Here is an 11,565-nt window from a genome sequence, read left to right on the forward strand (position 1 = left end):
GGTTTAAATGGACTTGCCAACTTCATAGATAAAGTCTGTGACACAGTGATGGTCAGAACCCAAGTGCTTGTCCATTTATTTAACCAGAGGGACCTCTTTTTCCTGCAGTTCCTTTCCCCGTTCGTGCGCTCAAAGAGACCCGTTTTTGATACTACACACATCTCCACCTACTCTGTCCATTTTGAAAAGGGATGTTTTTAAAAGTAAAAAAAAAATTCCCCATATTCCTAATACATATATTCCATAATAAGAATCTTTTTAATAGGGCCTCTCTCATTTCAAAAGATAAAGTGACTTTCATTTTCAGCGAGCTGTCAATAACCATAACTTCTCATGATATAATTTGGATATTTGTTGGAGTATTCTGCCTCTGAAGTGCTTTTCCTGCCGCAGGAGAGAGAGATCCATGTCTGCTGGAGTTCCTCTACATAGAATGTTTTATTAATAATGATGTAATGCCTGTTGAAGGGGGGGCGGGGAAAGCAGACTAATCGCTATGGTAGATTTTCAGCCAACCCAACTCAATGTTTGAGGCAGCTGAATCATTAAAGTTAATGGAAGTTTTGTCACTGACAAAAGAATAAGAGGGAAAGTGAAGTTTTGTATCACCTGCACACTTAATTTAGCAGTTCAGAGGCAAGCTAGGCACTGTGAGTCTGTCTCGCTCTTTTACGCACACACAAAACGTCTCTCTCACTGGAATTCTAGTTCCATTCCCAAAAAGCAAACACCAAAAATAAACAACCATTTAAACCTTTGAAAGTTGTTGCAGTGGCAGTACAGATGGAAGAAAAGTAAGTGCCATTCACATTTAGATGATGTAAGAATCCACTTGTTTTCATATACTTCAGGGGGGGAAATATTAACTCGTTGGGTAACTAGGAATCTCCTTTCACAAAGTCAGACAGAGAAGTTTGCAGAATTAAGGTTCACCGACAGATTTTTATATATTCTCCCTAAATTAGATTCTGGGGGCACTGTGATTTAAATCTAACTACGATAAGTAACATACAAATGTATCAGCAGTGATTCAAGAGGAACTTTAATCAAGAAGTCATAAGTCAGACTATACTCTAGGCCCTCATCTATCATATAAAACAATGACCCATAAGTCTTGAAATAAGATGCTTTACTCTGATGGAGTAACAAAAAAGAATGAATGAATGTTGCAGTCCACGTTCTCCATTTCACAGACTAATGTGCAGATCCCTGGTTCTTTGGTTATACCTTTATGTTGTAAGCTGTGCAGTGGAATGTGAACTGGAGAATACAGAGTGAAACCACACCCAGGTGCAATTTCACCAGGAACACTGCCTTCTGTTCTGGGAATCTAATTACAAGAGATGTTGACAAATTGGAGGAAGTTCAGAGTAGGGCAACCAGAACTGATTAAATGGGCTGGAGGAAAGACGAAAAGTACTAAATATGCAAAGCTTGACTAAGCAACAGCTCGTGGAAGTAGAAGAGAAGCAATATGGTTACCCAAGAAATATCTGAAAGATGTAAACATCAAGGGCCAAGGTAGATTATAACAAGAGGATCTAACTAGGAGTGATGGGATATAATACAATCTCATTATCAGAAAACAAACAAAAAACAAAACCAAAATAACCTAACAACAACAATAGTAAGATGTGTGTTAGGATGTAGGCCACTCCCAAGAGAAAGCAAAGAAGCCCTATTGCTTGGCACATTTAAAACTAGACTAGACTAAACTGTAGGGGCTAATCTTTCATTTAACCTAGGTGGACAGATCACATTGTGTAACAGGCCTTTTCCATCTCTATTTTTTCTTAATCTGTTCAGATGGAGAAGCCTCCAACCAGTAATCTTTTGGATCAAAAAAGGTGGTTTTTTTCCTTCAAATCACAACATGTAAAACAAAACTTGTCAGAATGCAAAGTTCCTGCTCCACTTTGCTGCAGTGATTTACACTGGTTCATTGTGCATTGCATAAAAGCCTTTTCTGAGTTTTAAATTTCTTGGTTTTTGATTAGCATCCCCTTGTTTTTGTATAGTGAGAGAACATAGGAACACCCAATTCACCCTCTCTGTACTATTCATTTTATACAACTATTACATCCCCTCTTATTTACTTCCTCTCTGAACTCAAGTTTAAGCTGTTTAATCTCTCCCCATAATAAAAAGTCTTTCCATGCCTCTAATCTTAGGCATCACCCATTGTGGCCCCCTTTTATTTCTCTGTATCTTTTTTTGAACTAGGGTGACCACAAATGAATACAGTATTCCATGTGAAAGCATGTTGTTGATTTATGTAACAGCATTATAATATATTCAGTATTTTTCTCTCCCATTCTTTATCCAAACTTTTCTTTTTAAAGACACAAACACAATTCTTAATTTTTTAAAATAAAGCTGTCCCAGGTTTTTAAACCATAATCACATAAGAAATTTAGTAATGTGCAGTATATGACTAGTTCAAATTATTCCTTCTGAAGTGTATTCTTGCTTTTGACATCAATTTCATCTGACGTTGTGCTATCCAGTCGCACTGCTTTATGTTCCTCTAGGGTTCTCGCCATGTTCTCCGGCCTGCACTATCCTAAACAATAGTGTCATTGTCAATTGTTGCCATCACACAGTTAAAAGGTACCTCTCATAGTACAGATCCATGGGGTACTCTACTGCTAACTCGTTACCATTTTGAAAATTGACAGTGTATTCCTGTTCTTCGTTTTCAATCTCTTAATTTCTAATCCATGATAGTATTTTACCTCTCTGACCCCATAACTACAAAGTTCCTTTAATAGTGTCTTTCAAGGAACCTTGCAAAAAAAAAAAAAAATCCCACAACACTTTTGAATGCCTTAATTAATCATATATACCTAGGGTGACCAGACGTCCTGATAAAAATCGGGACCATCCCGACATTTGGGTGGCAATTTGTCCCGATATTTCACTCTGCTGGCAGCACTGGTTTTGGGTTTTTTTTGGCTCCGACAGACCCCCTCCCCTCCCCCATGTGTCCCGATACTTTCTTCATTTCATCTGGTCACCCTATATATACCAGCTCTCCTTTATTCACTATTTTGAGGACATGCTCAAAAGAATTCTAATAGATTAGACAGACATGATTTTTGTCACAAAAATCAAAGCTACTTTGTCCCCCTACTTTGACATTTATCTAGGTTTTATAAGTAAATTATTGCATCAATCAACTAATCTGGCACAGCAGTAAACTCAGCAGTCTAAATTCCAAGTACTATCCCTCGCACCTTCTTTAAAGATAGTAAGATACACCTACCTCCAGCCCTCTTGTACAGTTATCAATTTTTATTAGATACTGCAAGTTTTCGTAGTCACTCCATACTTAAGTTCCTTCAGAACTCTTGAGTGAATCCTGGTTCTGATTACTTGTTTTTCTTAACATTTATCAGCTGATTCCAGTGCCTCCTTTTTTACGTCTCAATCTATTTCAGTACCTCATCTTTATTGAGAAAATCAGGTCTCTCTCTACCATCCTGCGTGGTGATGGCTGGTGCAAAGAAGTCATTTCTCTTCTCTACAAAATTATCCTCCCTAATGGCTCCATTTACTCTCTGGTAATCCAGTAGACCCACTAATGGTCTTGAAAATGTCCTGGTACTGATTTGCATATATTTTTAAAAATAGATTTTCTTGCTTATGACTTGAAATTCTCCCTTATACCATCTAATTTCCGCTTTACCTAGCATTTTTTGTTCCTGTCCATTAGCTTCACGTAGGCTGGATTTCCATGTTCTAAGGATACCAAATAACTGCGTGTCCCTTTCCATTTAGCCATACTGGTTTTCCTTGCCCTCCTGCTTCCTTTATTCAGAGGTATGCATGCCATCCACAACTCCATTACGGATACTTAAATAGCTTCTCAACATATCACATGATTTGTTTCCTCAAAATTTGATTTTAGTGCTTTAAAAACAAGGGAAGGTTTTTGTTTTTTTTAATCTCTCTAGGAAATGTCAGTGTCATAATGCTAGTTTGTTACTGTCACCTGTTACTACAAGGCCATTGAGCCTAACTACACTATGGTCCCTATTATTTATTGGCTCAACTAAAGTTATTTCTTGAACCAATTTCTGCACCTTACTTAGGTCTCAGTTCTACATTGCAGTACTTGCTGTTCCAGGAAGTAAATGTTGAAGGTGTTAGGAACTACATATAAAGTAATACATTTCTATACACAAGCTATACACTAACAGTGGTTCTCAGCCAGGAGTCCGGGGGCCCACAGGCAGGTTTCAGGGGGTCAACCAAGCATGGCCAGCATTAGACTTGCTAGGGCCCAGGGCAGAAAGCCAAAGCCTACTGCACAGGACTGCAGCCTGGAGTCCCGAGACCTACCACCCAGGGGCTCAAGCCAAAGCCTGAGCAACTTAGCTTCATGCTGCCCCCTGTGATGGGGGCCCTGAGCAGTTGCCCTACTTGGTACCCCTTAATGCCAGCCCTGGTTTTTATATGCAGAAAGACAGCAGTGGCACAGCTGGGCTGTGGAGTTTTTCTAGCATGTTGGTGGGGCCTCAGAAAGAAAAAAGGTGAACCCCTGCCCTATAATATATTTCAGCATGGAGGGAGGGATAGCTCAGTGGTTTGAGCACTGGCCTGCTAAACCCAGGGTTGTGAGTTCAATCCTTAAGGGGGCCATTTAGGGATCTGGGGCAAAAATCTGTCTGGAGATTGGTCCTGCTTTGAGCACGGGGTTAGACTAGATGACCTCCTGAGGTCCCTTCCAACCCTGATATTCTACGCTCATTCAGAAGGAATAAAGCAGGATGTTCAGATTTGGGGGGAGGGAGGGACATGACTGATAGACTTAAAAAAAGAGAACTTGTAAACTGAGCACAATTGATCTAGGATCATGAAAACAGAACCCTGCATTTTGTCTCATGTTTAAAACATGATCATTTTTCAAAAGACACTGCATCAGTTTAAGCTGGTGCACTGATCAGACAGTAATAAATAGCACTACAAATAGATGATGCTAGAGAAATTAAAGGATCTCAAAGTGCTTTACAAATTTTAATTAACTAACATCCCTAGGAGGTTGGTGTTCTTCAGTTTTCCTATCTGTAAAATGGGAATTACAGAAAGGATGGAAGACTTGAGCAAGGTGATACAGAGATAACTTCATCTTAAAATGAATTTGTAATTAATCTTAAAACTTGATTGCACTGTTAGCAAGTGCAAAAAAACCCACATATTTGTTGCACATAATCTGTATGCCCTTATGTTCTATTGATTTGGATTGCTTAGTACAAGAAGACTGTCATGTGATTATACATAGTTAAACAATAGTTTAATTTAGTTAACTATGTATAGTTAACAAGTTAAGATTGCTAGGCTCCATTTTAATTTTCATGCCCAAAACAACAACAAATTGTGAGCAACCTGTAATGTTAATGGGTTTACCAAATATATTACCAAAACTGAGGGCCATGTTTGGATGGAGGGACTGTCTGCACCCTGTCTAGAGATAAGACAAGGAATATACAGCTGAAGGGAAGGAATTCCAAATCCTTCCTCCTTTTACTGTGGGCTTGAGTGTTTCATAATTTTGCACCACTTTGTCCAAAACATTTTCTACTACCTATTAGAACTACATTTTAAAATGTTTACAGTAAACATTTCATAATGAAGTTCACCGTATTTAACTTCTGGTAGTATTTTGCATTAGTTATGCATTTACAGGTTGAGTGTTTATATTTCCTCATAAGAATATGTTTAAGCAAAGAAACCTCCAGACTCATTTCTGAAGCCCGCTGGAAGAGTTTATTAAAATTCTGCAGTTTGCAAGGGCAGGGAAGGAAGAGAGCCCTACAGCTTCTACTGTAGTTTTCCACAGATTTCCATTGGGATGTGGTTTACAACTTGTACTTCCAAGAACAATTTAAATATGTGGATGGAAACATAAATGCCACAACTAGAGGTTAGGACTCTGGCTTGTCCCTCACTCTTGTACCAAGCGGAGAAGCGGATGGGACAGTGAGAAGAGCACATGGCTCTTCAGCAAACCCGCCCACCAACCCAAGAGTTTTGGAGAAAGTTATCCAAGCGCGGAATAGAGGTAGGGAGGACAACAAAACTGAGTAATCTTTCATTCTCTGAAGTGAAGGTTTCGTTACTACTTTATCTTTTGGGGGCTGTAAGAGGCTATGAAATTTTCAAATAGATGACTTAAGCCTAAGAAAGCAAATGCTCCTTCCGCTGAAGCTACACAGAAGTGTCATTTTGTTTATAAAACTTTCCTTTGTCTTTGTCATTCCTATTATGCTACCTATTTAGGCATGTAACAAGTTGGTAACAATAACAGACTTACACACTATCCCTTAACCCAGTATATCACAGACTTGAGTTCCCTTCCCTTTTGTGACTTACAAGGACAGGACATGTTGGCTTGTTGCTGCTTTTATATGGATATTTTCTAAAAACAATGGGTTTTTCTTAAATTAGAAAACAAGATTACAGACAACTTCTCTCCCCCAGAAGTTCAACATAGTGTGCGCTGTTTCACAGCAAATTATATCTTTAGGTACCAGGTCCCTACAGACCAGGTAAATCTCCTCACTGGATAAATAATCTTTTTAAGATGCATTTTTGTGTGCATATAATGTCATTTTGAATATAGTTTTAGGTTTATGTAGGTATCAGTACAAACCAAAAATGAGATGATAACTGACTAATTTCTTCCTCCTTGTAGGAAACCTCAGCTACTAATTCACATTTTGGGTCATACCAGGTGATTTCATATTACACCATACCACATTTGATCTGCTACAAAGGGATATATCGAAATCCAAACTCAACACAGTACAATACAATAGAAACAAGAAAAAAAGAAAGTTGTACCCATCAAAAACTGAAATACTTAATACTTACTATTGTGTTTAACAAGAGCAAGCAGATACAGGAAATATAGTGTCCACAAACACTAGCAAATGGCCTAAGTTAAATTGGGTTTGTAACACTTCATTAGCAAACATGTGCTTGAACTTTAGCTCATTTTGATTTTTTCTCTTTGGTCCATTTGAAGCACTGCTTTACCTACTTTTTACTATTTGCCTCATTCTCATTTTTAACAAGTAAGCTTTCAAAACTCCCACTTGTCAAATTTTACTTTATCTTCCTCAGGAAGGTGCCTTATATGATACACATGCAAGTGTTTACTAATTGCCACAATTCTGAGGTGTAAGGAATCCAGAAAGATACAAGCTTATCAAGGCCCCATTGTACACACTTTTACCTAAATACTTGGCTTATATGAATAATCTGAAGAAGTTGGCCTGGATAAGCAAAGAAGTCTAAAATGCAATAGCAGGGTTCATAAATTAATGCATCAACAAATTGTCTTTCATAGAGCTGGGAGCTAGCTCACTCAGAAATTCTACAGGTAAAGAGGGGTATGGGTATATTACAGGTTCTCTAAATAATAACGGTTTAAATCCATCAGGCTGAGAGGTCAAGCTACTGAAAAGAGATGCAAAGTACGAAGGACCTACAAACTCATAATTTTCCCCATCAAAACATAAGAGAAATGACCAGAAATCATAGGAAATGTGAGTGGCAATTTAAGACATTTTAAAAATAAGGGTATCAGTCTGTGTCTAAAATTCACATGAAATTAGAACAGCACCTAATTTGCCATACAATACCATGTGCTACAATACCTAAGCACAATAGGAGGAGCTCAGCACTGTGCAAGTGTAATACTGGCTTTTGTCAATTTATTGACACCCCCCCCCCCCTTAGAGTTATGATACTGATCAAAGTCAACAGAAGCTTTGCCCAAGTCAGGTCTACATAAGAGGGACCTCAGGCAGACCCTTAACATTATTATAAATACACTGCTGGAAAATACATATTGAAAGTTCATTATAGGAGATGTAATACTGAAGTCTTATAGTACATAAAAGACTTACAATACATACACACCATTTTTATGCACAAAAGAGAAATGTACCTGAACAACAGAACAGTGTTCCTTAGTAGGAGTGAAGAGAGTAACCATTCACAGGCACCTGGGCCTAAGTGAAGTACAGATGATAAATTAATTTTTACCTGTTCTGCACCATAGACTGTAGCAAACTGAACAAACTCCTCTATCCGCACAAAGCCATCCCCATCTCGGTCTAGGGCATCAAACACAGCCTGGAGACGGGTCTCCTCTTCTTGACAGCCTAGAGAGTCATTAGTTATGGAATCAGGCTGAGCGAATTCCAGGGCCTGGCTCAGGTTGCTAGAGGAATGGAAAGTGGGGAAGAGGTCCATCTCCTTGTCAATCTGGGAGGAATCCTGGGTACTTAAGGACAGCGTCTCCTGGCAGCTTTGGGATATGTAATCTTCTGGCTCTTTAGTCCAAGGGGAAGTTGGAGTGAGTCCTTCAGAGGCGTTCTCCTCCTGGGAGGTCTCCATTCCTAAGTAAAACTCCCCTTCTGCTTGCAGGATTTCAATGCTTTCAGGAAAGCTTTCTCCCTTGTTTGAATCCTCTGGACTTAGCCCAGCACTCCTGAGTGGTAAATCCCGAAGAGAAGAAGAAACAGCCTGGTCCAGCACAAGAGAGAAGAACTGCTCCTCCAAGTCTGTGTTCTGAGCAGAGGCCAGTGCACCCTGCACCAGAGAAAGGTTCAAATCAAAATCACTCTGGGGGCAACCATGATGATTATCACCTGCACCTGACTCTTGTTCCAGGTCGCTGATTGGGTCGGTCGTGTCTTGGTCCAAGAGGCCGTTCGCCTGCATTTCCATGCGGTATAAATACTCAATGGGCCTATCTGAGAAAAGCATAGGATCCGGCCCGGATAGCTTCATCTCTCCCAAAACCTGTTCTAGCACCACTGGCCCGCTCTCCCTCTCTTGTAAAGAGGGCCCCAGGAACAAAGGGGCGTCCGGGGGCGACTCTCTGGGGACCAGCACCAGGTCTGGGCTAGGCAGCTGCCCTCTCTGCTCCATGATGAGATACCTCCCATTCTGCTCGGCAAACAGAGTCAGCAGCGATGCCCGCTCCGACTTGCTCCCTGGGTCTGAGAGAGTCATTAACAAATCCGGCTCCATTTTCATCAGAAAAAAAGGGATTTAATACAAATCACAGCGGCTGCTCAGCCCCTCCTGGACACAAAGGGCTGGGTCTGTGAGCGATCACTGCCCTGCCGTCTCCCCGCGGCAGAGCTCGGGTCTCCCGGAGAGCCCACCACAGAACCGCTGCATTGCTGCTACTCCTTGGAGCCTCCTCTGCAAACAGGAGATGCGCTGCTGCCATTTGCCTGCATCCATCTTCTCCATCCCTCCGGCCTCACATCCCAGGAGGCGGCGGCGGCGGCGGCCCAGGACGGCGGGGCAGCAGCTAAAGGGACCTCAGTGGGGAGCAAAAGGCAGTCGCAGCCACGCACGAACCGAAGGCGCCTCGATGGCTCTCCGACAAAGCCAGCAGCCCGGGCTCAGCCCGCACCCCAGGGCTGCCCCCGCCAAAGAACCGGCGGCCTCCCCTGCAAGGGATGGTGCTGCTAAGCCACGAATTCACGGGGGACCTGCTGCTCCGGCACCGCCGGGCTAACGGGGGTCCGAGGCGGGCTGTGCTGCAGCACCAGGCTATGCTCCCGGCCCTTCTTGTGGCCCGGAGAGCAGGCTGGGCCCTTCGAGCTACTCCGGGACCTGGGCTCCCCCGGCGGCCGGGGAGAGTGCGGGGGTGCTGGGGGTCCTGCTCCCCGGCTCCGAGGGCTCCCGCCTGCGGCTGGCTGTAGCCTCTGTTCTGGCAGCCGGCTGGGCGGGCCGATCTCCGCGCTGGCCGGCCTGGCTCCGCCTGCAGCCCGGGGAGGGCTTTGTGTCTCCGGGCTTAGGCTCCTCCCGCGCCCGGCGACAGGGGCGGAACTGTGTTCGCCTCCGAGCGGGGCGTCCCAGGCCTGCTGGTGTGGGGAGCTGTGTGTGTCTGTGCCGCCCGCCCCCCGCCGGGCTCTGGGCTGGGGGGAGCTCGGTGTGTCTGTGCCGCCCGCCCCCCGCCGGGCTCTGGGCTGGGGGGAGCTCGGTGTGTCTGTGCCCCCCCCCCCCGCGCGGTGTGGGGATGGGGAGTACGTGTGTGTGTCCGTGTGGTGCCACGCGGGGCTCTGGGCTGGGGGGGGGGGTGAAGCTGTGTGTGTGTCTGTGCCGCCCCCCTCTGGGCTGGGGGGGGGGAAAGCTGTGTGTGTGTGTGTGTCTGTGCCGCCCCCGGCTGAGATTCTTTTTGGTGGGTTCTCCCACGCCTGGGAAAGAGGCAGGTCGGTGGCGCCGTGAAACAAACCCGCCGCCCGCCCGTTTAACACCCAACACTGCCCGTTCACCGTAAATCGCTCAATCCAGTCCCAGCCTGCCTAGCCGCCGCAGTAACTAAAGCGATGATGTCACTCTCCCGTCATTCTCCTCCCCCCTCCCAACCAGGGCACGGCGCGAGGACCTTCCCGTCACCCGTCTCCGCCGGCAGCAGAGCTGGTGCGCGTGCGCGGGGTCAGAGGCGGGAACAGCTGCCTTCGCCCAGGCCCGTGCTGCGCTCTGCACAGCCGCGCGTGGGTGCGAGGCGCGCTCTGTGCGTCGGGTGGTGCGCTCGGAGACAGCGCCTGGCTGGTGCATTGCGTGGCACAGAGCAGCCTGCAGCGCGTCCGCTGGGTAGCAGGGGCTGGATGCTGGCTGAGCGCTGACGTGCCCCTGCAGAGCTGCCAGCAGCTCCTGCTCTCTGATGCTGAACAGCCAAATAACTGTGCTGCTATTGGAGGATCTGGGCAGGCATTGCATAGGGTGACCAGATAGCAAGTGTGAAAAATCAGGACGGGTTGGGGGGTAATATGAGCCTATATATTAAAAAAAAAAAAAGCCCCAAATATTGGGACTGTCCCTATAAAATCAGGCCATCTGGTCACCCTAGCATTGCATGAAGTGCAAGGTGAATGGTGATGATTTATTCAGAAATGTAAATGTCAAAGAACAGTAATTGGTCAGCAGGAGTTAATACAACAGGGCCCCCAGCAGTGATGGGCATAGAATAGCTTCCTGACAAGTGCCCTGGGGGGACAGCTACCCTGCTCCTCTCAGAGTGCTGGGGGGATGCTGAGAGCTTCTCATGACATACCACCTAGATGGGGAGGGGCCTGGGATGGAAAATTTTGAGACCATTGGCCTATATGTAAGCAGGTGAATGGTCCCGCTATTGTGGGGAACTTTCCTGACCTCTGCACTACCCCAGTGAAGTGGACTAGCGAAAGGATCTGAGTCCTTGCTCACACTTCCTTTACCCAGAGGCCTCCCTGCCCTTGAGGACTCCCCTTCCACTCTGCTGTCTGTCAGAGTCCTCGTAACCCCAACAAGGCTGGGCCCAGGATTCCTGGGGGGCTCAACCCCCCAACCCTGCTGTGGTCACCCAGGACGGGCTAGGGCAGGGGTAGGCAAACTGCGGCACGCAAGTTGATTTTCACTGGCACTCGCACTGCCCGGGTCCTGGCCACCAGTCCGGAAGGCTTTGTATTTTAATTTAATTTTAAATGAAGCTTCTTAAACATTTAAAAAACCTTATTTACTTTACATAAAACAATAGTTTAGTTATATATT

General features: G+C 44.7%; 1 protein-coding gene across 2 annotated transcripts in view; it reads right to left on the minus strand.

Annotated features, from left to right (window-relative positions):
* Positions 1 to 9,882, minus strand: part of RAB11FIP3 (RAB11 family interacting protein 3) — a 179,287-nt gene extending 169,405 nt beyond the window's left edge. Inside the window, exon 1 of one of the 2 annotated variants that reach the window (XM_039491503.1) lies at positions 8,056 to 9,882. In XM_039491503.1, the coding sequence (XP_039347437.1) occupies positions 8,056 to 9,054 (999 nt within the window). In that variant the 5' untranslated portion in view covers positions 9,055 to 9,882. The remainder of the gene's footprint in view (positions 1 to 8,055) is intronic. The other variant, XM_039491504.1, reaches the window with a different exon arrangement.
* Positions 9,883 to 11,565: the final 1,683 nt, after the last annotated feature.

This window comes from Mauremys reevesii, linkage group 10 (assembly GCF_016161935.1).
Source record: "Mauremys reevesii isolate NIE-2019 linkage group 10, ASM1616193v1, whole genome shotgun sequence".
In the NCBI taxonomy this organism is placed as follows: Eukaryota; Metazoa; Chordata; order Testudines; family Geoemydidae; genus Mauremys; species Mauremys reevesii.